This window comes from Bos javanicus, chromosome 19, assembly GCF_032452875.1.
Source record: "Bos javanicus breed banteng chromosome 19, ARS-OSU_banteng_1.0, whole genome shotgun sequence".
NCBI lineage: Eukaryota > Metazoa > Chordata > Mammalia > Artiodactyla > Bovidae > Bos > Bos javanicus.
Genome location: NC_083886.1, coordinates 9,703,132 through 9,728,252, shown reverse-complemented (window position 1 = coordinate 9,728,252; position 25,121 = coordinate 9,703,132). Strand labels below are relative to the sequence as shown.

The window sequence follows — 25,121 nt, the reverse complement described above, 5'->3', positions numbered from 1 at the left end:
TTGTATCCAACTGCCTTCCATGTTCCTGTTCTGCCAGTGGATCCAACGATCCCTGTACTGCCATACGGACGCTGTACAGCAGGAAGCTGAGGCCCAGGACGTCATACACGGCGCCGGCGCTGCAGAACCATGAGTGGGGAGACGGGGTTTGAACCCAGGCCCACCTAGTGTCCTGGCCCAACCAGGGCAGCAGGCCCGGTGCCACCCTCTCTCGGGGGACGGGCAGGCGGGGGGGGGGGCGCGACTTGGCACTGACTTTGGAGACAGCGCCGGGACTGCAGCAGGGACGGCTTTCCTGCAGCCATTCTCAGCGGCCGCCTGCGCCCCACGGGCCTGCAGCCCGCGCAAAGGCCAGCTCCCGCCAGGCACCTTCTGTAAGAGATGGGCAGCCCCAGGAGGACGCCCAGGTCTGAGACATGAAAAGGCTTTTGTCTTCCCAAGGTCTCTACACAAACGGCCCCAGTCAGCACGTGCCCCAGGGCTGGGCCTCAGCCTGGGGAAACCCAGCCCTGTGTCCGCGGCCTTGGCTCGCCATGCAGCACAAGGGCGCTCTGTGCGGCCTGAAGGGGCCAGTGTCTGCAGCTCCGCTTCCTCCCCCGCAAGGGTCACATAAGCAAGGACTTACCCTCCAGGGACAGAGGGGTCGACTTCAAAGGATGAAGGTCCACAGCTGCGCAGAGACTGACCTGGGCCGCCGGGCTGGCGGGAGGGCAGAGGAGGGCCACAGCGGTGGGTGGGCCTCTCGGGGCAGCCAGGCACCCGGGGGACGGCTGGTAGCTTCTGCCGCAGGCGCCACCCTTCTGCGGAGCTCCCCGCAAAAGACACCTGGCCACGGGCAAGAAGCTGCACCCCCTCCCCAGAGGGCTCTGTGGGCTCTGGGCTGGCCCTGCACCTCTGAAGCCCCACGCTGACGCCACCTTCCACTCTGAGTGGAAGGGCTGAAGACCCTCAGGTGTAAGCATTCTGGGGTCCCAGCTTGAGCAGGCAGCTCCCCTGTGTCTCCAGTGAGGCAGGAGAGCTGAGCTGTCCCCTGAAACCCCACAAGGCACCCACCGCGGCATCCCTGGCTCAGCCTTCTCCCCCTGCCTGCTGCTCTTACGCTGTCTCTGCCAGTCACAGGCTTTTCCAGACACGCCAGGAGAGTGGCCCTCACGGGGCTCTGGCTTTCGGGAACCCACAGAACAAGACAAAGCCTGGGTGAGCTCCTCGGAGGGGAGCCAAGTCCACAATCCCGCCTTGGGCCCGGTGCCCGGAGCCAGCCTTAAGAGCACAGAATGTGCTGGAGAACACGTGGTTGCGGCAGATGAAGACATGGGCCCCCATTCAGCCATTGCTCCCAGCTTCAGGGCGTCCGCCAGCTGAGGGCCTGGCTGCAGACACGCACCCTGGAAGCCCCAGCAGCTGCCCCGGGGAGACCCAGGCCTTGACTACAGTAGGGCGGGGCGTCTAGCCATCCTGCTGCGCCCCACCTCACCAGAGCCAGCTCTTCTGCCCTCTGCAAACTCAGGAGGACCCTCAGCCAGGTGACCGGCCAGGGTGAGTGGAAGGGAGGTCTGCACGTACTCGCCGCCCTTTCTCCCTGCCTGACATCTCCACCAGGGACTGCCCTTGCAGACGGGGATCAGCATGCAGCCAGGCACCAGAGGTCCATTTGTACAGATGACTTGTCCTGCTCCAAGGCAAAGGGGTCCCCACCGATAGGTGACCCCCACCCATATGGGGTTTAAGGAGGTGCGTGTTACTGTTCAAACTGAAATAGAAACACCAGCCTGGGAGGTAAAGGAGGCCAGCAGAAGCATCTACCTTCAAAGGACACGTGCTTGGTCTACGTGGCCCAGAGCCACTCAAGGAGTGTGGAGAGTCCCCAGGATGCAGAATTTTGACCCCCCCCCCCCCACCTCTCCCCAGTGGATTTAGTCTGGGGAAGAAGGAACATTTAGTTTTCTGAGCACTTTCCATATTCGAGGCACGGTCATGACATCCTTGTATATGTGTGTGTGCTTGTGTAAACATATATAATACATATATGTAACACACATAAAACAGTGTCTGGCACACAGATGTCCTCTGTGAAAGCTCACTGTCCTCAACTAATCATGAATCAACTCCCCATTGCGTCTACAAGTTGGCTTGACTCACCCCATGGTAACCAGTCCATCCCAAAGGAAAATCAACCCTGAATGTTCATTGGAAGGACCGATATTGAAGCTCCAATACTTTGGCCACCTCATGCGAAGAGCCCCGACTCATCAGAAAACCCTGATGCTGGGAAAGATTGAAGGCGGAAGGACAAGGTGGAGACAGAGGATGAGATGGTTGGATGGCATCACCGACTCAATGCACATGAGTTTGAGTAAACTCTGGGAGATGGTGAAGGACAGGGAAGCCTGGCATTCTGCAGTCCATGGGGTCACAAAGAGTCGGATGTGACTTACCAACTGAACGACAACCCCATGGTTATAGTAGAAAAGGAAACAGGCTTCGAGGAAGGATCTGTCCAACATCACAAAGCCACATAGTGACACAGCCACGATTCAATCCTAGGTCCCCCGATTCAAAACCCTTGTCCCCACCTCCAGCCCTTTCCTGCCTCCCTCTGTCTAGCCCTCGAGACCCATTCAGAAGTTATTCTGTCCCCAAAGCCATCCCCGATCCTGGCCCCAGAATTAATTCCCTCAGCACTTCAGGACTAATTTCACCCACTGTTTCCTCTGCTCAGCGCTTTATTAAAACCAGCGACGGCGAAGTGAAGGTGGTCACAAACCAGCACCCCATACTCAGCAGGCAGGGCTGGGCGTGGACACAGATGAATTCAGGAGGCTGCTCTCCCTCGCTGGAGAAGGCAATGGCACCCCACTCCAGTACTCTTGCCTGGAAAATCCCATGGATGGAGGAGCCTGGTAGGCTGTATTTCATGGGATCGCTAAGAGTAGGACACGACTGAGCGACTTCTCTTTCACTTTTCACTTTCATGCATCGGAGAAGGAAATGGCAACCCACTCCAGTGTTCTTGCCTGGAGAATCCCAAGGACGGGGGAGCCTGGTGGGCTGCTTATCTATGGGATCACACAGAGTCGGACACGACTGAAGCGACTTAGCAGCAGCAGCAGCAGCTCTCCCTCGTTGGGGCTCAGCGTCTGGCCAAGGAGCGGAGAGGAACTGGTCTCTAACTCTGCCCAGAGACACGGGCCCCAGTGTCCACCAGAGCCACCCGCTCGCCCAGATCTAGGGGGTGGGCGGCCTCATCCTGAGGTCTAGCCTAAGGGTTCTGGCTTCGTCAGTGCTCCACAGCTGGCTCTGAGCTGGGACCAGCTGTCTGACTTCTCTGTGCCTCGATCTTCTCATCTGTGGAGCAGAGGAACTGCCTACGCCACAGGGCTGCAGGGAGCTGAGAAATTAAACCGGCTAATCCTGTAGGAGCTGGCGCTGGCTCACACCTGACTGTCCTCCACACGGAGCCCAGGTGTGAGCCCTTCAAGGTGACAAAGCCAGCTCACATTTCTGCTTAAAATGAAAATCCCAAAGCCTGCCGGGCAAGGAGGGAAGGAGAAAGTGACCGCCCGCCCCCTGGCCTGGAGTCCTCGGCTGGTCACTGCCGACCTCCTCTCTGACCTCCCCGACCTGCTGGCCAGGTAGGCTCGCCCTCCCACTCTCATCAGCAAGGTGCACCAAGGCAGCCTCCCAGGCGGCACTGTTTGGGGAGAAAGCTGATGGTGGCAGCAGCAGTTCTTCTCATTTCTGGGAACCTGCAAGGGCATTTCAAAGTGAAGAGAAACCTCAGCCTCAAGCACGTGCCCCAATTCTGCCACAAGCTAGGTGTTTATCCTCGTTGGTGTGTGTGTTGGGGGGGTGCTCTGCCAGAGATGGGGGCTGGGCCCAGCTTCATTTCTCAATTCAAGAAAAGCAAAGCAAAGCGCGGCTTGAGCGTCGGCTCACGCGTCCCCGGGAAGCCGGGCAGAGCAGGTGAGCAGAGTCCAAGGAAGGGAGCAGCCTCCTCCAGGCTGCGGGCCCTCCCCTGCACCCATGGGTGGCGTGTGCAGGAAGGCGGGGCCAGCGCGCACGGATAAGCCGGAGGCTCTGGGCACCGAGACACCAAGAAGCTGCTGCGCGCTCCCCCGCCCCTCTTCAGTGACCTCCCCAGAGGACACATCAAGGGCAAAGGAGCCAGAACTCAGGCAACGGGACGCCACCTCCCTGCGGGAAAAATCACTTCTGCCTAAAGAGGGACGAACATTTCCCACCCAACCACCATGGCCCTCCCCGCCGCCCCCACCTCCCTCGACACAGAGCGCCCTCTGCTCGCGTGAACAGAGCTGGTGCACAAACAGCGTGTGCGGATGGGTTGCGCGCATGCGTGATGGGCTGGGGGGTTGGGGGCTGGGGGGAGGACCGCTCCCTCTCCAGCGTAAACACAAGATTCCTTTACTAAGTGCCTCTCTGGCATTTCCTGTTGTTGTTGTTTTTTTTTACCTTCATCCTGCTTGTTTAATATTGCATTTGACATTCTCATTTTATAAATGGTAACAGAAGCAGAATGGATAGCTAAAATTAGCTTACGAGTGAGGACGATGCTGCAAATAGGGTAGTGAACACAGAAGCCCAGTTAATTCCATCCGCCCCTCCTCTCCCTCCCCCTCATGCTGGGGCTGGTTCCCAGTGGAGCTCAGTCCTCAGGCTGAGGGCGGGCAGCTGGAGGGAGGCGATGGGCTGGGTCTCTGCAGCACCCTGGCAGGGTCAGCGCCCACCCCGGCCTGGGCCTCCTCGGATTCCCTGACCCCGAACTGTAGCCCCAGGTCGGAGTGGCCAACTCAGGACTCTCCTGCTCTCTGGCCCGCCAGCCACTCCCACTCAGAGGCTCCTGTTCTGGGGGTTAACCCCCCAAATGTGCCCCAATGGGAGGAGGCAGGCTTGAGATCACACCAGGCTCTGACCTTAGAAGTGGGGTTTTTGTAACCTCCCCAAGGATGAGTCAGTGGAAACGTCTGAGTCAGCTTCCCTGGGACCTAGAAAACCCTATCTGGGGGTCCCCTTCTGCTCTGCAGGCTGTATGGCCCCCTCCTCTCAGGACTCCCCGCCGGGTGGAGCATCAAGAGTGCCCACCTCACCCCCTGCTGGCCTGGAGACTTGGGTCCCGGACCTGCCCAGGTCTGCACACCTGCCTCACTGCCCTGTCATCTGGCCAGGACCGCCTTACCTTAGGATTACATCTTCGTTCAATACAATGATTCTAGGAATAACGACAGTAAGAAGACCTCTCACGATGATAGAATGTGCTATGTATGGCCTGGTAAAAGCCTCCGCAAGCCCTAATTCCAGCAGTCTCCATGGTAGGGGCCACACTGCCTGTCTTACGGAGCTGAAGCACAGAAGCCTGCCCGAGGTCACCGTCAGGAGCGGGCAGTGACCGCACTGTGGGGTGTCGGCAGTGAGCAGTTCACGGCACCACCGCCGGGAAGGCCTCTTGGGTGGACAGCACCCCATGCTTCCCTCCACACCTGCTCAGTGCTCGGAGCCCCCTAAGAATGAAGGCACTGCTACTTTCCACAGGCTGCAACCCCAAACCCCGGCATCTGCTTGCTGGCCCCCGCCCCAGCTAGTAAAATGCTGCCTCAGTAGTAGAGGACCTGGGTGACCGCCTGGCTGAGAAGCTCCTCTTGGGTCCATTAAGATAAGCAGACCACTTGCTCTGAGCTACAGCGGATGAGGCCAGGAGTTGAAAACTGCGGTCCAAGGCCAAATCCAGATGCCACTTATTTTTGTAAATAAGGTTTTAACTTCAACGTAGCCATGCCCATCGGAGAAGGCAATGGCACCCCACTCCAGTACTCTTGCCTGGAAAATCCCATGGACAGAGGAGCCTGGTGGGCTGCCGTCTATGGGGTCGCACAGAGTCGGACACGACTGAAGCGATTCAGCAGCAGCAGCAGCCATGCCCATCATTAACATGTCATTCGTTGTGACAGAGATGAAGAGCCTTTGAGGCTTAAAATATTTACTATCTGGCCCTTGACAAAAAGTTGATTGGTGCCTGGTTTAGGCCAAGTGGAAAGTTACAGTTACTAAGGGGGTTTTCAGGAAGGCTGATTTCTTCAAGGCGACCAGCTCATACACCAGACGAAAGAGCAGGCCAAGACCTCCCAGGGTCAGGGACTAAATCAGCATTTCCTACAGGATGCCGAGGGCAGCTGCCATCACCGTCTTTGGGAGGAGGAAACAGATGCATACAGGTGGGGTACTTGCCAACCACAGGGCAACCAGTGGTGGGCCTAGACTTCAGGCTTGGGACCACATGTTTTGGAGTCCTGGGTGCTTCTGAATGACCCAGTAGGTCCCAACCTGGGGACAAGGACATTCGACATCACTGGAGGGTCCAGACCATCACCCTGTGGATGAGCCTCACACACCTGCAGTCAACCCCCTGAGACACAAGTCAGAGGGGAGGCGAGGATGCTGAGAGCGTCTGCGGGTGGTCTGGTCTCTGACCATGCAGGGGTGGGTGCTGCAGAGAGCCCCAGACTCAGCTGGCTCCGTGTTCACTCCTGGGTTCCTTCCTCATGACACTGGATGGACGATTTATGACCCAAACCCCCACATTATCTCGTTAGCCACGATCCTCTCCGGAGCACTCAGACTTTAATGTGCACACAAATCACTGTGGATTTGTCAAAACGCAGATTCTGTTTTGGCACATCTGGGGCGGGGCCTGATACTCTGCATTCCTGACAAGCTTGCTTAGCAATACATACGTCGGATCACTTAAAGGAACAAGGAAAAGGATGCTTAACGGAATCCTATAGCAATCCCTGCATAAAACAAAACCTTGCCCTATATCCACCAGTCAAATCTGTCCAGATTTTTCCATGATGAGGTCTGTCTAAGGTGGCAGCAGCGTAGAGTGGGAAGAACCCATGGCTGGGGCCAGAAGGACACAGGTTCAAATCGCAGCACTGCCCTTACAGCCATGGGCGGCGGAAGTCCCTTCCTCAGTGAGCTCTGCTGTCCGCTCTGTGCAGGGGAACCACCACCACGTGAGCGTAAGCTGCCTGGTGGGCACTGATGTCCTGTAGCGGGTCAGAGCTGGGGAAGGGCTCGAAGTGCCCCTGCCTGGCACATTTCTAGCTGGACCCTGAGTCCTCACCCGCTGCAGCTGGCGTTGCCCCCCGACTCCTGAGGTGAGGGCTGAGCAAGGCCCGCAAGGAGGCCCAGGGCGGTCTCTGTCAGTGCCCACCTCCCTCCCGCGGCTGTCGGAGGCCCCGGAGGCTGCACTGGTAACTAATCAGGGCCAGGCAGGAGGGGGGCATCACTACTGCACCTTGCTGGCAGGCTGGCACTGGGGCCGGGGGGCGCCCCTCCGGACGGTGCCCAGGTGGCCCACGCGTGCCCCACGTGCTGACCGTGAGGAGCCACGTCTGCCCTCCGTTCTGTGTCTGGTTGGATGCCAGGACCAGGTCTCGTGGGTCGGGCCCTGAGCTTGGGTTGCAGGGGGAGTGGGGAAGAGGCCTGTGGCCCCCAGGGACCCCTCAGAGGCTTGGCCCTTCTTCCCAGTTGGGAGCCTGGCCCTGAGTGAGCCCGCGTCCTCTGTGTGCCGGCAGGAGAACTTGGAACCACCTGGGCTGCCGTGTGGCTGCTGAGAGGGGTGGTCAGCAGCCCTGGAAGGCTGGTGCCCAGCTAGATGATGCCCCTCCAGGTTCCCTTCAGCCACGAGAGGAGCGGCCTACTGGGTACAGACAGGAGCTCCGGACTCGGGCCTGGAACCTGCTGTAGCCACTTCTGGCCATGTGGCTCTGAGCAAGCTGCCCGACTCCTCTCTCTGCCTCACCTTGCTTATCAGTCAAGCATACGCCCATGGCTGACTCATGTCAGTGTATGGCAAAACCCACTACAACCCTGTAAAGTAATTAGCCTCCAATTAAAAGAAAGAAATTTTAAACAATAATAATTAGCACCTTCACCAGGTGTGGGTGAGGATCAAACGACATCCATAATGCAAGCACTCAGGAGATGGTGGCGCTGGCTTCCCCAAATACCAGCGATCCCTGGGGTCTCGTGCGGTCTGCCCATCCCCCTGCCATGACCCTGACCTCCCCAGGGTCGGGGGGGGGGGCGCATCCGGGAGAGTTTGTTCCCTCCGGCCTCTCTGCTTCTCTGCAGGTAGAAACACGTGCCCCCACATCAGCTGCTGGCTGTCCTGGACATAGAGAAGGACCCTCATCTTTTTTTTTTTTTTTTTTTAAATGCCCAGGAGATTAAACAACCAAATCAGATGGGAAATGGCTGTGGGAATGACGATATGCCTTACTGTCATGGGGTCCCTCACCTACCCTTTTCTTCATTCCACGATCATGTATACAGGGCCCACTGAGTGCCAGGCACAGGAGTGCCGGATTAAGAATAAGAAGAGCTGGATTCGAGTCCTGTGTTTGTGACTCAGCACGGTGAGTTCTCTCCTCCCTGTGGACAGGAGACAACGGTAGCTGCAGGAGCTCGGGGGTGTGGGGGAGGCCCCCAGCACTCTGTCCCCGCGAGGCGTCCAGGAGATCTGTCTTCACAGGGCTGGAGCACAGTCTAGTTTACAAAACACTCCTACATACATTCTCACCGCCGCCCCTGTTTCTGCTTGGCAGTCTCTAAGCTCTCAGAGTCTTTCTGATCTCTCATTTGAATTCTGTCCACAGCACAGTTTAAATTCATTTCCTTTTTCTCTGAGTCTTAGAAGTAGACACCAGTATCACAGAACCCAAAGCAATTCAGGCTGTGGAATCCTCTCCCAATGTGCTTTAAATTCCACCCTTCTTCCGAGGACAGGAGCTTGCTGGAGAAGTCCTTTCATTGATGGCACTGTGGACCACAGCAAGAGCTAATGTTTATCAAGCCCAACCTGGAGCTTTTGCTCGTGGGGTCAACCCTGCACAGGCCCTCCTGTTACACTGGAGCTCAGCCAGGTGACCTAATGCTGCCCTGTCCAGCACCTCTAAGTCCCCCCTTCGGGCCTGGACCTGGTGGGTCTGCGCTGGGCACCTACAGTGATGCCTCCCTTGGCTTCTGTGATCCTGACCTGTCTGCCCCTGATTCATGCCTCTTGCCTATTTCCATTCTTGCTTCTTCTCTTAAAACCAGCCCCAGATTCCAAAGAAAACAGAGACCTCACACTCTGCACGCCATTACCAGCACCTGCCACCGTCGGCTTCCACCCTGGTGCAAAAGAAAGGGGCAAACGTGACAGATGGCGGACAACGGCTACAAACGGCTGCAGGTTACCCGGGGCTGAAGCTCTAGCTTCTGATTGTCCCCCGTGTCATCTGGGGGTCCACCTCCCCACCTCCAAGCCAAATAATCGCCTGCACAGCTTGCCTGGTAGCCAATACCCCAAGGCCTGTGCACCTTCCCTACCCAGGGGGCCCGGGGGCATATCCCCTGGGCCTCTGTCTCCCCACAGAACAGTGGGGAGAAGGAAGCCCTTTCCGCCCGCGTCTCAGGCTTGTCGCCAAGCCAGTCAACGGTGAAGGGTTGCACATATGCATCTGCGGCAGCACCGCGAGGCCTCTTGCCAGGCGACATAGGGCCTTCCCGACGAACCGTGAAGTCCTGGCAGCACAGGGCTGGAGGCTGCCAGTGCCTTGGGCGGCCCTTCCCCATCCCCCAGTGCCCAGGCAGGCCTCAGTGGAGTCTGGCCATAGCTGGCCTGGCTAGAGAGACAAGGCCTCCGGGCACTAGAAGCAGCTTGCTTTTTAAGCCTCGTCTCTCTAGTTTAAAAAAAAACCAGCAAGTACTGACCTACCGAGAGAGATCAGCGGGAGGGGGTGGGAGCCCGTGAGGGGAACTCGGTTATTTCTCCACCCCCATCCGCCTGGTACCATTTCAATGCCTGAGCTGATGCCTCCAACCCACAGGATGCAAAGAAACAGTATTTTCATTTCAGATGCATATGACTGTTAGGAACAATACGAACAATATTATTTTAGTGCCCTGGGAAAAAATTAGCAAGTCAAATATTGAATCAGGCCTGTAGCAACCACATGCTAAGCAGATTGCTTTGATCTTATCCACACTAAAAGCTCTATTATTGAATTTAAAGTTGGTGAACACATATCAGACCAATATACAATGTGTATCTGAATGCATGTTTCAGAAGCAAGGAATGTTTTGACTAAAGAAAGAGAATATCAAAGTTACAGCTGTGAGTGAACACATACGCGCCCTCCCTCTTTTCTTGGGGCTGGAGGTGCTGCTGGCTCTAAATGTTCTGGCTCTCAGGACCTGCTGACGGCTCTAGAAACACCTGCTGGGTTGCCATCTTTCTGGAGCCAACAGGAAGGGGGTTCTCACCCACCTACTCAATTGGAAGAAAGGCGTTTAGACTTCCAAGCTGTCATGCCTGAGCTGCACATGGTATGGCGCCCTCTGGTGGCCACTTCTCTGGGCGGTCGGTCTGCTACCCAAACTTCAATGATCCAACACGCTTCTAGTCGAGCGTGTCCTCTAGGAAAAGGGACTTTAGAAGGCCAAAAGGAGGCCAAAACAACCGATCATGAGGGTCACGCTAGCTGATCAGAAGGAGAGAATGTTAATTACCCAGCAGGGCCTGAAGAGATAGATAATTTGGGCAATATACTTCATATCTAAGATAGAGCTCTCAAAAACCAAGCTAAACAGCAGATGCATACCAAGACCAGGTGTTGGCAAATTTAAACTTGCAGGTCAAATCTGAGTCCCCCAGCCACTTCTGTGAGGCCCAGAGTCAGGAATGGTTTTTACATTTTTAAGAATTCTTTTTTTTTAATGTGAACCATTTTTAAAGTCTTTATTGAATTTGTTACAATATTGCTTCTGTTTTATGTTTTGTTTTTTGGAGGCATGTGGAATCTTAGCTCCCGGACCAGGGACTGAACCCACACCCCGTACACTGGAAGGCAAAGTCTTAACCACTGGACCGCCAAGGAAGTCCCCAGTTTTTACATTTTTAAATGTCAGTCACTTAATCAATAAACATTTGTGATGTGAAAATTACGAGATTTCAATTTTAGTGTCCTTAAAGCTTAGACATTGTAGACAGACGTTTTACTGTCTGAACCTCCAGGGAAGTCACAAACAAAGCTTTATTAAACACAGCCCTGCTTATTCCTGTATATATTGTCTCTAGATGGTTTGTAGCTGGATAGTCAGTTGTACGGCCTGCAAAGCAGAAAATATATCCTATTTGATCCTTTACAGAAAAACCTTGTCAACTCCTGCTGTTCACAGAACTGAACTCTTAGTGTGGTCCCTGCGCCCACCCAGCGTACCTTCTAGCATGACCAGGCTGCAGCAGTCTGTAGGATAAGGGGTGTATATGGGGGAAGGGGAGGCATTTCAATGTAACCCCTACCAACTTACCATTTTTTCATTGATTTTTATTGAGGTATAACTGCTTTACAACAGTATATTAGTTTCTGCTGTACAGCAAAATGAATGAGTTATACATATACATCTATATCCCCTCCTTTTTAGATTTCCTTCCCGCCAACTTACCATTTTATTATTGATTTCATGGAAATGAATCTCACAGACTTTCTCCACAACGTCTTCATTCTCAAAAGTGACAAAGCCAAACCCTAGAGGAGAAAGGAAGGAAAAAAGACAGAGAGGAGAAGTTGAGTTCCGTTCCCTTTCTTTGATGTCCTGCGGTGGTGACCAGGCTCCTGGGAGGAGGGCAGGGAATGGATCCCTGGGTAAGGCCTCCAGCTTGAGGAAATGATTTCTAATTTGTACAGCGCACCCTTCCAACAGTGAGGAAAAGTTAATGATTTCACCCCCATGCGGCGGGCACATGTGGTTTACATCTGCCCGGAAGCAAACAGGAAATTTACGTGTCTGTTATTTACAAGGGTCAGAGCCCAGGGCTCCCGGCGGGAGGAGGGCGGGCGGGGGACGGGGACAGCAGATGACCGCGGGGCCACACTCGCCCTTTTCTCGATGGAGTGGCCAGCCCTCGGGTCGGCCTCCAGACGGAGGCGGTTATTTGTCCTTTTCTTCCTGAATTACTTCCTCTAATACCTCATCAGGACATCCTGAGGCCTGGAAGAAACGATTAAAAGTCTCAGGCCTCTGTTCTGCGCAGGCATCCTTTTTCTACTGTGGCTTCAAAAGCGCTGCGGATTTGGTGCAGTTTAAGACTGTTTGATGCCTGCTGTCAGCCCGTCAGCTATCTGCTGTATTTACTCGGCTGGAGGCCGGCTTTGCTAGACAAGCTGCACTGAAGAATTTTGGCAGCCGACCACTGCTCAGCATCCTGAGTGCCTCTCGCCACCCTCCTGCCCTCTCTTTCTTCTCCTCCCGCCCCCAACAGGGTTCAGCATGCTGCCCCATCTGTGACTCCACTGGGTAAGCTGCGCTTTGACATACAGACCCACGGATGGGATGGCACCCCGCCCTGGATGAAATGAAGCCGCAGCGGCTGCACGCAGGAGCGCAGGCAACCTGATGGGGAGGCCACAGACCCGGATCCCAGTCCTGACTCTGCATCAAATATATGTGTCCTCCTGGGAAGCCCCTTCTCCCCGTCAAGCCTCAAGGTTTGCACCTGCAGCCTAAGGTGGTGAGACTGCATGTTGGGACCCTTTCGGGTCACAACCCAAATCTCTGCTACGGGCTCAATGTTTAGTGGAAGTGAACCTGTTAGTTGCTCAGTCGTGTCCGGCTCTTTGCAACCCCATGGGCTATACAGCCCACCAGGCTCCTCAGTCAATGGTGGCTCAGATGGTAAAGAATCTGCCTACGATGCAGGAGACCCAGGTTCAGTCCTTGGGTCGGGAAGATCCCCTGGAGAAGGGAATGGCAACCCACTCCAGTACTCTTGCCTGGAGAACTTCATGGACTCAATGTTTGTGTTCCCCCACATTCATGTATTGAAATCCCACCCCAGCGGGATGGTGTTAGGAGGTGGGGCCTTTGGGAGACGTTTGGATCACGAGGATGGAGGCCTCATGAACGGATCAGTGCACTTATGTAACACGAGGCAGCCTGCTTCCTTGCACTCTCTGCCCTGGGAGGACACAATAAGACATCCATTTGCAAACCAGAAGAGGGCCGTCACCAAAAACCTGACCATGCTGACGCCCTGATCGTGGACCTGCAGCCTCCAGTATTATGAGAAACACATTTCTGTTGTTTGTAAGCCTCCCAGTCTATGTGCGTGCTAAGTCGCTTCAGTCGTGTCCAGCTCTGTGTGACCTTATGGACTGCAGCCTGCCAGACTCCTCTGTCCATGGGATTCTCCAGGCAACAATACTGGAGTGGCTTGCCATTTCCTTCTCCAGGGGATCTTCCTAACCCAGGGATCGAACCCAGGTCTCCTGCATTGCAGACAGGTTCTTTACTGTTTGAGCCACTAGGGAAGCCCAAATACTGGAGCGGGTTGCCATGCCCTCTTCCAGGGGATCTTCCTAACAGCTCAACTGACCAAGACACTATCCTCCCCAGAGTTATGAGCCTGGCCTAACACAAGCCTGTGTACACCAACCAGGAACACGAAAATCAGAACAGCTGTTTTAGTAGTATGATAATCAGTGCTTCCTGTCATGAGTACACATACAGATGCTCCCTTTTAAAGCTTCTGTGTCTCCTCTGGGCCCCAGAAATCCCAGGTGGACAGAAAATCTCTCAGGACGCTCTTCTCCCTGACCTCCAACCATCTTTTAAGGAGCAGCGGAGAACAGGCTGCTGCGGGCACTGCACACCTACATCCCAGCTCCCGTGAGATCTGGAAGATTCCTTGGGGAAGGAATAGAAAAGGCCACTCCCTGCTCTCAATCTCCAGTAAAACAGAGGGCAAGGATGACCACAGAATCAGCTATCACAATCTTTACGATGCTATGTAATTTACTATGCTCTCTGTGCTCAGTCACTCAGTTGTGTCTGACCCTTTGTGACCCCATGGACTGTAGCCCACAGGGCTCCTCTGTCCATGGGATTCTCCAAGCAAGAATAATGGAGTGGGTTGCCATGCCCTCCTCCAGGTGATCTTCCCTACCCAGGGATCGAACCCAGGTCTCCTGCACTGTGCAGTCTGAGCCATCAGGGAAGCCCATGTAATTTATTACCAGACACCAAATACCCTTAGGTCGGTGTTCCAGCCTATGCAGCTCAGCTCAGGCCACTGTAGACACGTAAGGCTGGAGGTGAGACCCATCGTGAGGGGCAAGTACAAGCCTTTGCCACACAGGGTCAGAGTTGGCAAGTGTCTCCCAGGGTCTTTGGATACAATGTTATTTTGTTTAAAATGAGGCCCAACAGGAAACAATTCACCAGGTCCATACACCGCTCTAAACCAGGTCCCTGCAGAGAGCGCTACAACACTGGCCTTCTCTCTAGCCCTTGGTCCCACAGTTACAGACAGCGCTGGAGGAGACCACACCCAGAGGTAAGTCTCCGAATGATTTCTCTTTGGGCTTTGTTGTGATGGCTGCCCAAGTCCCCCTTCAAAGGGGCCTGAAACGATGGTTAGCACCACCGACTCAATGGACATGAATTTGAACAAACTCTGGGAGATAGTGAAGGACAGAGGAGACGGGCATGCTGCAGTCCATGGGGTCACAAAGTGTTGGACGCAACTGAGCGACTGAACAACAACATTCTCATCCAGGCAGGAGCTGCTGCAGCACGCACAGGGAGGCTGGCGACGTTCAGGCTAATCCCCTTCCTGGCCACGCTTCTGGAACCCAGATCCTAGAAGAAGGGACCAAGGTGCCATGCCTTCAGAAGGTCCCCAAGGGAGGGAGAGGTGGCACGGCAGAGGATGCAGGAACCTTCTAGACTGGCTTCGAGGACAAGGGCTGGGTAGGGGCCTTACTCATTCTGGGTCCCCAGGACACACAGAGGCCCTAACACACAGCAGCGGGTGGCTGAGCACGACAGAACAAGCCATTTCTGCTCCTCCAGGGTCTGAGCGGCCGCCTAACCGGCGTCATGGCCTTCCCTCGAGACCGACTCGGGCCCTCCTCGGCCATAAACCCGCTCCCCATGTGCCAGGCACCGTGCTGGATCGTCCCTCTTCTCAAGGGACAGGTCAGAGGTTCCCACTTCTTCCCTGTACGGGCCTCCCCCTCCCTTGCCACCCTCACATCTAGTCCATGAGTCACTCTGGCGTCTCCTCTGTCTCTGAAGCCGCCCCTCTGGCCCAAACTCAGACCAAGGCGACATGCAAACCCTCAACACATCAGGATGGGCCAGTTCTTAGGCAGGGAGAGAACCCCGCTGCTAATCAGGATGAACAGCGGCCCCCAAAAGGTAGGTCCACATCCTACCCCCTGGAAACTCTGCATGTGATGTTATCTAGAAAAAAGGCTGTTGCAAATGTAAGTTCAGAATCTCAAGAAGAGATCACCCCACTGTTAGGGTGGCCCGCCATCCAACAGCAGGCGTTCTGTGCCGTGGAGAGGGAGGTGAGAGACTCCGAGGGAGACGGCTCGTGAGGACGGATGCAGGGCATGCAGGGACGAGGCCGCCAGCCAAGGCAGGCCGGGAGCCCCCAGGAGCCGGGAGAGGGAAGGCCGGCCCCTAGAGCCTGCAGAGAGAACGTGGTCCTCCTGACGCTCTGATTTCAGACTTCAGCCTCCAGAACCGTGAAAATGAACTTCTGTGGCTTGAAGCCCTCAGTCGGCGGCCATTTCTCACAGCAGCCACTGGAGCTAAGACAGCAAGGTGGTGGGTTCTGGCCGCCCCCATGCAGAAGGGCCCCATGAGATCGCTCCAGCCAGACCAGGCACGCGCTTTGAATGGAAGGTGGGAGAGTGTGGACAAATGAGGCGTGCCCATCTGTGCCACCGGAAAAGAAGGTGGGTCAGTGCCCGTCCAGGGTACCCCTCCAGGAGCTGGAGGAGACTGGTTTAACGTCACCTGGTGCCCAGGTAAGTCGAGTCTCCTAGAAGCGCTGGGTTCAGTCCCCTGCCAAGGAAACTGCTTTTCCCCACTTCTGCCTGGTCCACCACGCAGCAACTATCAGAACTCCTGGCCCAGCGCTACTCCAGACTCACTGTCGCCCCGATTTCCCAGTCCCTGCCACCGCCCAGAGACAGGAAGAGGTGCGGAGGAGGCGGGAGACAGGAATTAAAATGCAGACTGCTGCACGGGGCAGGGAGGGGAAGACACACAGCATCACTTCAGATCCTGGCTCCCCGCTGGTCCCTTCCCTAATCCCGAAGGACTCAGAATTCGAGTATCACAAAACTGGTTTTCCTGATCACAGGAGAGAGTCTGGATTTCAAGCCTATGTACCTTGGACTCAACACAACTCAGCAATGTCAAGACTCATTTGCAGTATTTTAAAGATCTATATCATTTCAACAGCCATGTCTGTTTGGCCCAAACAGAGAAAACAAACTTGATTATGTCTAAAATATTTATTTATTCCATTTGGAGAAAGCAAAGAAGCAACGAAACACTTAATTATCAATAAATGTTATTCCTGAACGTATAATCATTTTTATCTTACAGATGCATCCTCATTTACAATGAATTAGCAACTCAGTTGGAGAAGGCAATGGCAATCCACTCCAGTACTCTTGCCTGGAAAATCCCATGGATGGAGGAGCCTGGTAGGCTGCAGTCCATGGGGTCACTGAGGGTTGGACACGACTGAGCTCTTCACTTTCACTTTTCACTTTCATGCATTGGAGAAGGAAATGGCAACCCACTCCAGTGTTCTTGCCTGGAGAATCCCAGGGACGGCAGAGCCTGGTGGGCTGCCATCTATGGGGTCGCACAGAGTCAGACACGACTGAAGCGACTTAGCAGCAGTAGTAGTAGTGACTCAGTGGTGAGCACTGCGCCCTCCCCAACAAAATAAGTTAACCTGAGGTGTGAAGGGCAGAAGAAGGAAGTCAAAAATTTGGGAGGGATGTGGCAGTGGGTGGGAAAAATCCTTTTTTTGGCGTCCAAGCCTTTTCCATTTTTGAAATTAATTTTTTACTGAGTAAAATAAACGTAACATAAAATGTACCACTTTAGCTATTTTTAAGTGTACAGGATGGTGACGTTCGCTCACTCATGATGTTGCACAACCATCACCACTCTCCAGAACTATCATCCCCAGAACTCTTCCCCCTCCCAGAGCAGAACTCTGTGCCCTGAAGCAATGTCTCTCCCTCCCTCCCACAGCCCCCAGTAACATTTATTCTCCATGAACTCACCAACTCTAGGCACTTCATGGACTTGGAATCATACACTATTTGTTCTTCTGTGTCTGGTTTATTTCACTTAGCATACTGTTTTCAGTGCATCGCAGTCTTTTGAACAGTCTGCCGAATGTACAGATTCTACATAAGACTCAGGAGGCTGAGGAGTACCCCTGTGCCGTCAGCTCTTTCATTAAAAATCTATGCATTTTTATAGTCCTCTGCTTAAAACTGGTATTCTCAAACAATAGGAAGTTATTTTTTTTTTGTTTCTTTTTACAGTTTAGTATCTCGTTTCTACATGGAAGACTAAACATGCTTACAGCTAAATGTGGTTTTTGCCAACTAAATTTAAGATGCATTTTAGAAATTTATGTATCAATGTTTCCACAGTATTGTTTGCTAATTTTTAAATAAAGTCCTGACCAGTGTGCATTTGCGATTATATGTGTACTTATTTTTACCTAAGCTGACGAGATCTTCTCTGAGTGGCGTTTCAAAAGGAACGTGTACAAAATTGGCCTGCGGACATCGAAGTCTGGGGGCGCCTTTGCCCTTCCTGTTTGTGCCAATGTAGAATTGCTCTGTTTTCTTCCACAGTATTTATTGCTGCATTTCTCAGCATAAACCTATCCCATTGTATTTTTTATAAATAAATTTTTTTTTGAACATAAGGGAGAAAAAAAAAAAAAAAACGAATGGGAAGGACTGATTATTTCCCTGTCATTTTTTTCCAAAAGAGAGCCTTGCAGAGAATCAGAAATGGAGTCTCATGAAGGTCCGTCGGACACATAGCAGCCAGGTGAAAAAACACGCAATTATCCTTGCTCAAAAGCGAGGGCCCGGTAGTGAGCTGTGTGCCCCAGGAGAGTGCCTTCACCGCTCTGGTCTCATGGAGAGTCAGCAGAGCTGGGCCGGCCTGCGTCCGGGATCCTGCTCTGGTCCCTGCCGGGGCAAGGACTTGGACATACAGAGTCTGTGAGGGCTCTCACGCCAGCAGGGCCCTCTGGGGAACGGCTGTGAACACCCCTGCTCAGGGCATAGTCTCTCTTGGTCCTAAGAAGGTGCCATGCCAGAGCCAGAAAACATTTCAAAAATTAGTTAATTTGGCTGCGCCAGATCTTAATTGTGGCACGTGGGATCTTTGAACTTCATTGTGGAAGACGGGATTTTTCATTGGGGCATATGGGATTTTTAGTTGCAGCATATGGGATCCACTTCCCTGACCAGGGATCGAACCCAGGCCCCCTGCACTGGATGCGTAGCGTCGTAGCCACTGGACCACCAGGGAAGGCCCTTCCCAAGGGATGTAAAGTCGTCAGCCACCATCCCTAGAAAGGAGAGTGGCACAGGGCCAAAATTTGGGGGAAAACAGGATAGTTCCCCAAAGAAACCCTCTCCCTCGTCATCAGCAAAGGATACCTGCCTGCCTCTCTCCAAGTCCCCATGTTAACCCTACCCGCACTTCTGAGGGATGCCAGGAGTCAGCAAAACTGGGACAAGGAAGGTGGTGGGAAGGTGAATCCCAAACAAAACGGGATTTAAAAACAGACATATATAGGGTAGCAGTGAGCATTTAAAAATGCAATTCTACAGCATTCTCTTGAATGAAGCTATTATGGAAACTAACAAGTAGGCTCTATTTAAGAGATAAGCGTTTAACAGTCAAACCTTTTTTTCCCTCTTTTATTCAAATGAACAACACCGACTATTCACCTGAATAATACAAAGCTGTAAACACACACGAACATACACACACAAGACTAGAGCTCCGAGAACAAGATGCCTCACAATTAAAATGACCTGCTCCAGACGCAGTCACTGAGGAACAGCCAACAGCTAACTTGCAGAGAATTCTTTTTTAGGTCAGGAGGGAAAGACGGGGACGGCCTTCTCCTAGCCTCAAAAATAATTTTCTTCTCTTATCATATAGGTCAATGAACACTAATAGGCAATCACGCAGTGTCCAATGTGTCTTCAGTGAAAATCAATGCAAGTCAGGAGTTAACACACTTGGTTAATGAGGAAAAAAATGAGAGAGAAAAAAAAACCCAGACTGTCAAATTTATTCTGGGTATCCCATGAGGAATTTAAGGTACGCGTACCCAAGTGTATTTATAACCCACGCAACCTCCCTCTCTGGCTAATAACCCAGAGTTGGTGGGAAGCAGAAGCAGCCGTGGGCTGCTTCTAGGATAAATACGAATCCCTTGGGTCCGGGCGTGGGCAGCACTTTCTGGTTTCAAAAAACTTCTCCTGTTATCACCTTCCCTGGTCCCCAAGGCAACCCTGCGAGGGGCAGGGCAGCCTCCTCCATCATCATTTTGCTCAACTGCTTGGCACAGTTACACACCTCCTCCACGCAGGCACGTGGCCCCGAAGCCAGAGCAGGAGCTGACCAGGAGTCATGCCTGGCTCCTTTTGCAACTCCTCCCTGCTGGTCTGGGGGCCCCACGGTCCCGAGAAGGGGAGGCCTGGGGCACGAACCCTGGTGGTCTGCGGGCTTCAGCACGGTAGCCGTGTGTCCACTGATGACACTTCACCTCGGGCTGCCCAACCTGCCCCCAACTCAGACCATTTCTGGGCCATGTCTATGGGCTTCAGCAGGTTTGGCAAATGGGTTTCATCTCCTTGGAAAGGTTTTCCGGTAACTTTGGCTAGGGTCTGAAGGCCCCTTATCTGGTGGGACCTGGTGGCTTCACATGCCCTTGAGTTTGTCCTAAACAAATGTAACTCAGAAGACTGATCTATTCGAAGAGAAAAACAAGCTGCCTTTCCAAAGGAAAGGATACGTTTCCAATGACTGCCTGCCACTTGGGGATACTTGCTACCTGTTACCCGGCCACCAGTGAAGTCCAGTCTGAGCTGTCATTACTTTCCTGAGCACCTTCAGACGTAGGTACTGGGCAGGAGGGGCCACCGTCCGGGTGTGATGCTCTCACGAGTGTGCCTGCGAGGTTGTTTCAGTCGAGTCCGACTCTGCGACCCTATGGGCTGAGGCCCGCCAGGCTCCTCTGTCCATGGGATTCTCCAGGCAAGAATACTGGGGTGGGTTGCCGTGCCCTCCTCCAGGAGGTCTTCCTGATCTGGGGATGGAACCCGAGTCTCTTATGTCTCCTGCATTGGCGGGCGGGTTCCTGACCACTAGCGCCACCTGGAGGCCCGTCTGCTCTCACACTCAAACACTTCTGTGGATTTCAGGCAGATAAGCAGGTCGCTTCCCACCAAACCAGGGATGGGAATTCCTTTGATCATATCTACTGTCTGGTATCCTAAATGTGGTTATTTATTACCAGTCCACATTCTAACAATAATTATAAAAAGAGAAAGCTTACTATGTTTATTGAGCAAGTTTCTTTAATTCCGTCTTCACCAACCACACACCCGCCCCGCCCCCCGCTGACCCTGGTGGATTAGGGATGGTTGTCCCTACTTTACAGACTCAAGGGTCAGACAGCAGGGGTGGGAAAGCCTGTGTTCATTCCACCCCAGCCTCCTTCCTTCACATGAAGGTGGATTACCCCAAACCCAGTATCTGCTGGGTTCTCGACACGTCCTACCTGGGTCTGGAGCCCCACCCTCGTTGCTCAGCGAGACCCTCTACAAACCGGCCAACAGTCCCTCAGCCTCAGGACCTAGCAGGAGAGCACGGGAGAGACAGCGGTGCCGGCCCGGCCAGCTGAGCATGCACGCTCTGGTGTGGACACGCCCTTAACGTACAGATAGTGCAGGGGACAGCGAGAGTTTTAAGAGCAACACCCCGAAGATCACTTTTATCAAGAAAACCAGAGCATCACCTAAGCTAGTCTGGCCAAGGATGGGCCCAGGGCAGGGACTCCTCCAGACCCCAACCACAGAGCTGCTGAAAACGGGATTGCATCATCAAAGAAGATGCTAGCAGCCACCTCTTGCAGCAAACTGGCTCTCTAATTTAGAGTCAGCCGCCCTGGAGGGATGAACAGAAAAGCGCTCAAGTCCCTGGCCTTGTTAAGAACCAAGAACAGGGGCCAGGCAAGCTGACCCTTGATGGATGCAGGACTCGGCCTCATGGCTGGTCAGAGCAAAGGTGTGAGGGCCAGGAGGTCATCAGAGGCAGAGGCCTGCAACTACCCTCCTCTGTGGCCGGCAAATGGGCCTGTGATGGGTCGGACAGTCTGCAGACATCCCTTCTCTCTGCCCTGCCCAGGAGCCGAAAGGCTGCCTCTCTGGGCCGGGGGGCGGGGGGCCCTTTCTGACCTGGCCTCTCCTCCCCGCTGCGCCCCTTTCGGGCCGGCACTGCAGTCCTTTCGCAGGGCGTCACTCATGCACCTGCTGCCTCGTTTACACCAGTAGTTTGGCAGCTGGTTGCTGTAAACGATAATAAAATGCCTTTCCAAAAAATGAAGGAATGTGACCAGACACGCCAGACATCATGATATTAAAGCCGTGTCAATTAATTTCTCCCCCTGCTTGATAAACGAGCCCCATTCCATCTCTTAATAATGAGGAGAGAAACAAGAAAAGTTGACACTTAGTTTAATTTATTTTCTCAACTTGCCTGGTCATATTTCTTGCTGCCGTGCAGAGCTAGCTGGGGCTGTGGGGAATTACAAGTGGCTGGCGCACACACAGAGCCGGGATCGGTGCAAATCGACACGCGTCTCTGTATCCCCGCACAGGCTGCATCGGGAGGGGAAGGGGCTGGGCGAGCCAGCTCGCACACCTGCGCCTCCGGGGGCCAGGGGAGTGGGGGCGGAGCAGGGAGCGATCTCAAGTGTGGGGGGGACAATGTGACAGAAACGACACTCTCCCTCCAAACTAGTGCCGAGGAGCTGCTCAAGACCGGACGCTCTAAATTAATATCAAGCCACATGGGTGCCACTTGCCAGAGGGGAGCCAATTTCTCAACTGGAAAGGTGCTTTTCTTTCTCGTTCTGCCTGAGGATGCTCTAGCCAATGCCTGACCTTGAAATGTGAGCATCAACCTTCTAAAGGTCGGATGCTGACCGTGAACCAGCAAGCATTTCATTAAGGCTTCGGTACAAGTAGGCTTTTCATCCGGCCACCATAGGCTCAGGACCATCTATGGAGGTCCCGAGACCATAAACCAAGCTGGGGGTGAAAGTGAACGGTGCTCCTAACCCAGTGTTTCTCAGTGTGGCCCTCGTGGTCTCCTGCTGGGTGAGGGGTTTGTTAGAAATGCAGACCCCCAGGCTCTGTCTGCCTCTGAATGGGGGCGCTGTGGGTGTGGCCCGGGAATCTGCATCTTAACTGGCTCTCTGGGGATTCTGATGCTCCCCCAAGTCTGACTCTGCTTTATGCTTCCCCGTTCAGGATGAGCCAAGTGGAGACAGTTTGGTAGAAAAGAACTTTGTATGAGAAAAGAATCTGCAGGCTCTTCTCTCACGTGCAGAGAGACTGATGGCAGATCTGGAAAGGCTCTGCTGTCTCTTTTGTGGACAGCTAGACCTCAAAGCCCCAGGGCAGCCCTCGTCCAAGGCAGGGAGGGGGTGGATCCTGACAAAAACAAAGCTTCTCTCCCCGAGACTCAGGAAAGGAGTAGAGGCCGCTTCACACTAAAGTGTAAATGACTGATCTTGTTTCCATTCCCAGGGGTCTCGGTGGTTTGCTCAAATCAAATCCTTACAGGAAGGCAATTAAGCTCTACTTTAGAATTCCAAACAGGCATTCAGGCAATGGGAGATATACATATATATATATATATATGTATGTGTGTGTGTGTGTGTTTTACTGGTGAGGGGCACCTCGCTGAATCTGTGAAGTTATATGAGTTTATAGACAGCTTTACCATGAGGGTGAGGGTGTGCCTGGAAAAAAAATCACCCAGGAAGGGAGGGAGGGAAGTTGAAAAGAAAGGGAGAAGGGAAGGAAAAAAGGAGGGAGGGAGAGAGATTCAGAAGCAGGTGGGGCAGAGGGAGAGAGAGGGACCGCTAACCACCCCCAAACCATTTTTCTAAGAGAGAAATCTGCCGTGAATACTGATGGCGTGATTTGAAAGTGCCTGCGGCTGCAGCGAAAGGGCCTCTCATACCAGACTCTTGTTAAGCGAGGGGGAAAAAGCACCTGTGATCCGGGCCAGACAACCCCAACCTCATTTCATTCCGAGCGCGCTCCACGGCAGTGATTCTGTGAATGACACTTGTCAGAGCAGCAGATTAGTTCACAAACCTATTTTTTGTGTGTGGTGTTCCATCTTGGTCGGGAAAATAGCCAGTTCTTGGCGAGAGAGACACATATTACTGCTGTTAAGTGCCAATATAAACTCTGGGACGCAGTGGTGAATTCACCAAATTAAACCGCTAGACAGCGGTCTGGGATCAGGACCCTGGCAGAAGGTGCCGGCGGCAGCCTGCGCCCGTGCGGGGCGGTGGGGCTGAGGTCACGCGCACAGCTGGGGCAGGGCACGGGGATGCCTGGGGGTGGGGCGGTGCTCCGGAAACCGCAGCGCCTGGGGGGCTGGGGGGCTTTGGCGGGCTCCACGGGCCGCAGCTTATCCTTCAAGGCTTCTAAACCTGGGGCTTTCTTAGCTCAGGGGAGATGGAGCTCCTCCCCACTGAGGCGGGCATCTGGGTGGGAACCCTTAGGTTCTACCCCTGAAGCTGCAGCTGCTGCTAAGTCGCTTCAGTCGTGTCCAACTCTGTGCGACCCCATAGACGGCAGCCCACCAGGCTCCACCGTCCCTGGGATTCTCCAGGCAAGAACAGTGGAGTGGGTTGCCATTTCCTTCTGCAATGCAGAAGAGCGGGTTTCAATTCTGTCAGCCTGTCTGACTCCCACCCTCAGCCCCACCCACACAGGGAGCAACCTGGAGGCTCAGAGTGGGTGTCAGTCCGCCTTAAGTCCCTCCCGAGCTAGGGTGGAGACAGGCTTCTTAGTCTCTGGAGCCAGGAAGATCTGGGCTCAAATCCTGGCTCCAGCAACAACTGGCTGTGTCACTCTGACCCTCAGTATCCTCCTCCGTAACAGAGAAATTAAAAAAAAAAAAAAAGACCTCGCCAGCCTGGAGCCTTGCTTGAAAACACCTGTGAGGGGTCAGCTACCCTCTTCCACAAGCAACGGACTTTTTACGGCTTCTTCCCCACCCCAACCTCTATCTTCACACGCTCACGTTTGCCCTTTGTCGGGAACCTCACGTATTGAAACTCACTTGATATGTGTCGGAGAGATGGTCACAGGTCGGGGGAACCGGATTCGAAATGGAGAGGTAAACGAGTCACCTGGTAATCCCTGCGCAAACTCGTTACCTAAAAACACCCCACATCACGTTAGGCTTAAAGAAAGGGGCTGATCTCTGAAAGGGAGGCCCCGAGCGGGCTGAGCACAGCTGCACCCTGACCTCTGCTGTGCCCGCTCCGGGGCCAGGAGCTGGCCTGCTGGCTGTTCCCGAGCGGGCATCCGGCATTGAGGCGGGACAGGAGGCATTGAGGCGGGACAGGAAGCGGATGGAGACAAAGCAGGGAGGGGTCGCGCACGGGAACCACAGGACCTGTGCTGAAAGGACCCGCTTCTCCCCGGGATGCAGAGAGGGCCCCAAGAGAAGCCCTGCCACCGCTTCCCTCCAGCAAGTTCTCGAGGAACGGCTACTGGCCCTAGAGAAAGTTCCAGAGCACCATCAGAAAACCACTACTTGGAAGCAGGTTCTCAGCGCCGCCACAAATTACAGGACTTTTACGATGAGGCATGCTTTCAGAACAGCCCCAACTGACGGAGCCCCGGCAGGATGCCCGCCGGGCCCGCCGCCAGCTCCGGGCCCCCCGCAGAGGGGGCAGCTCAGCCCATGTCGCCAGGACTCCCTAGGCCTACGGAAAGCCTGCCTGGAGTGGCGGTGGGCGGTTGCCCGCCGAGGTGCCCCTGCACGGGACGCCCACCTCACCCACCGTGGGCTGGGGGCTGGCCGCTTTTCCTTTCCTGGCTGTGAAGGAACTCTCCTTAACATCTGGAGGGCAGATCTTCCCGAGAAGCAGAGACCAG

The 25,121-nt window shown here is 54.1% G+C and overlaps 1 protein-coding gene across 13 annotated transcripts in view; it reads right to left on the bottom strand.

Moving 5' to 3' along the window:
* MSI2 (musashi RNA binding protein 2) overlaps nt 1–25,121 on the bottom strand; it is a 404,970-nt gene that overhangs the window by 64,750 nt on the left and 315,099 nt on the right. For all 13 annotated transcript variants that reach the window (XM_061390051.1, XM_061390056.1, XM_061390045.1 and 10 more), the window contains one exon: nt 11,509–11,591. In XM_061390051.1, coding sequence (XP_061246035.1) covers nt 11,509–11,591 — 83 coding nt within the window. The remainder of the gene's footprint in view (nt 1–11,508; nt 11,592–25,121) is intronic.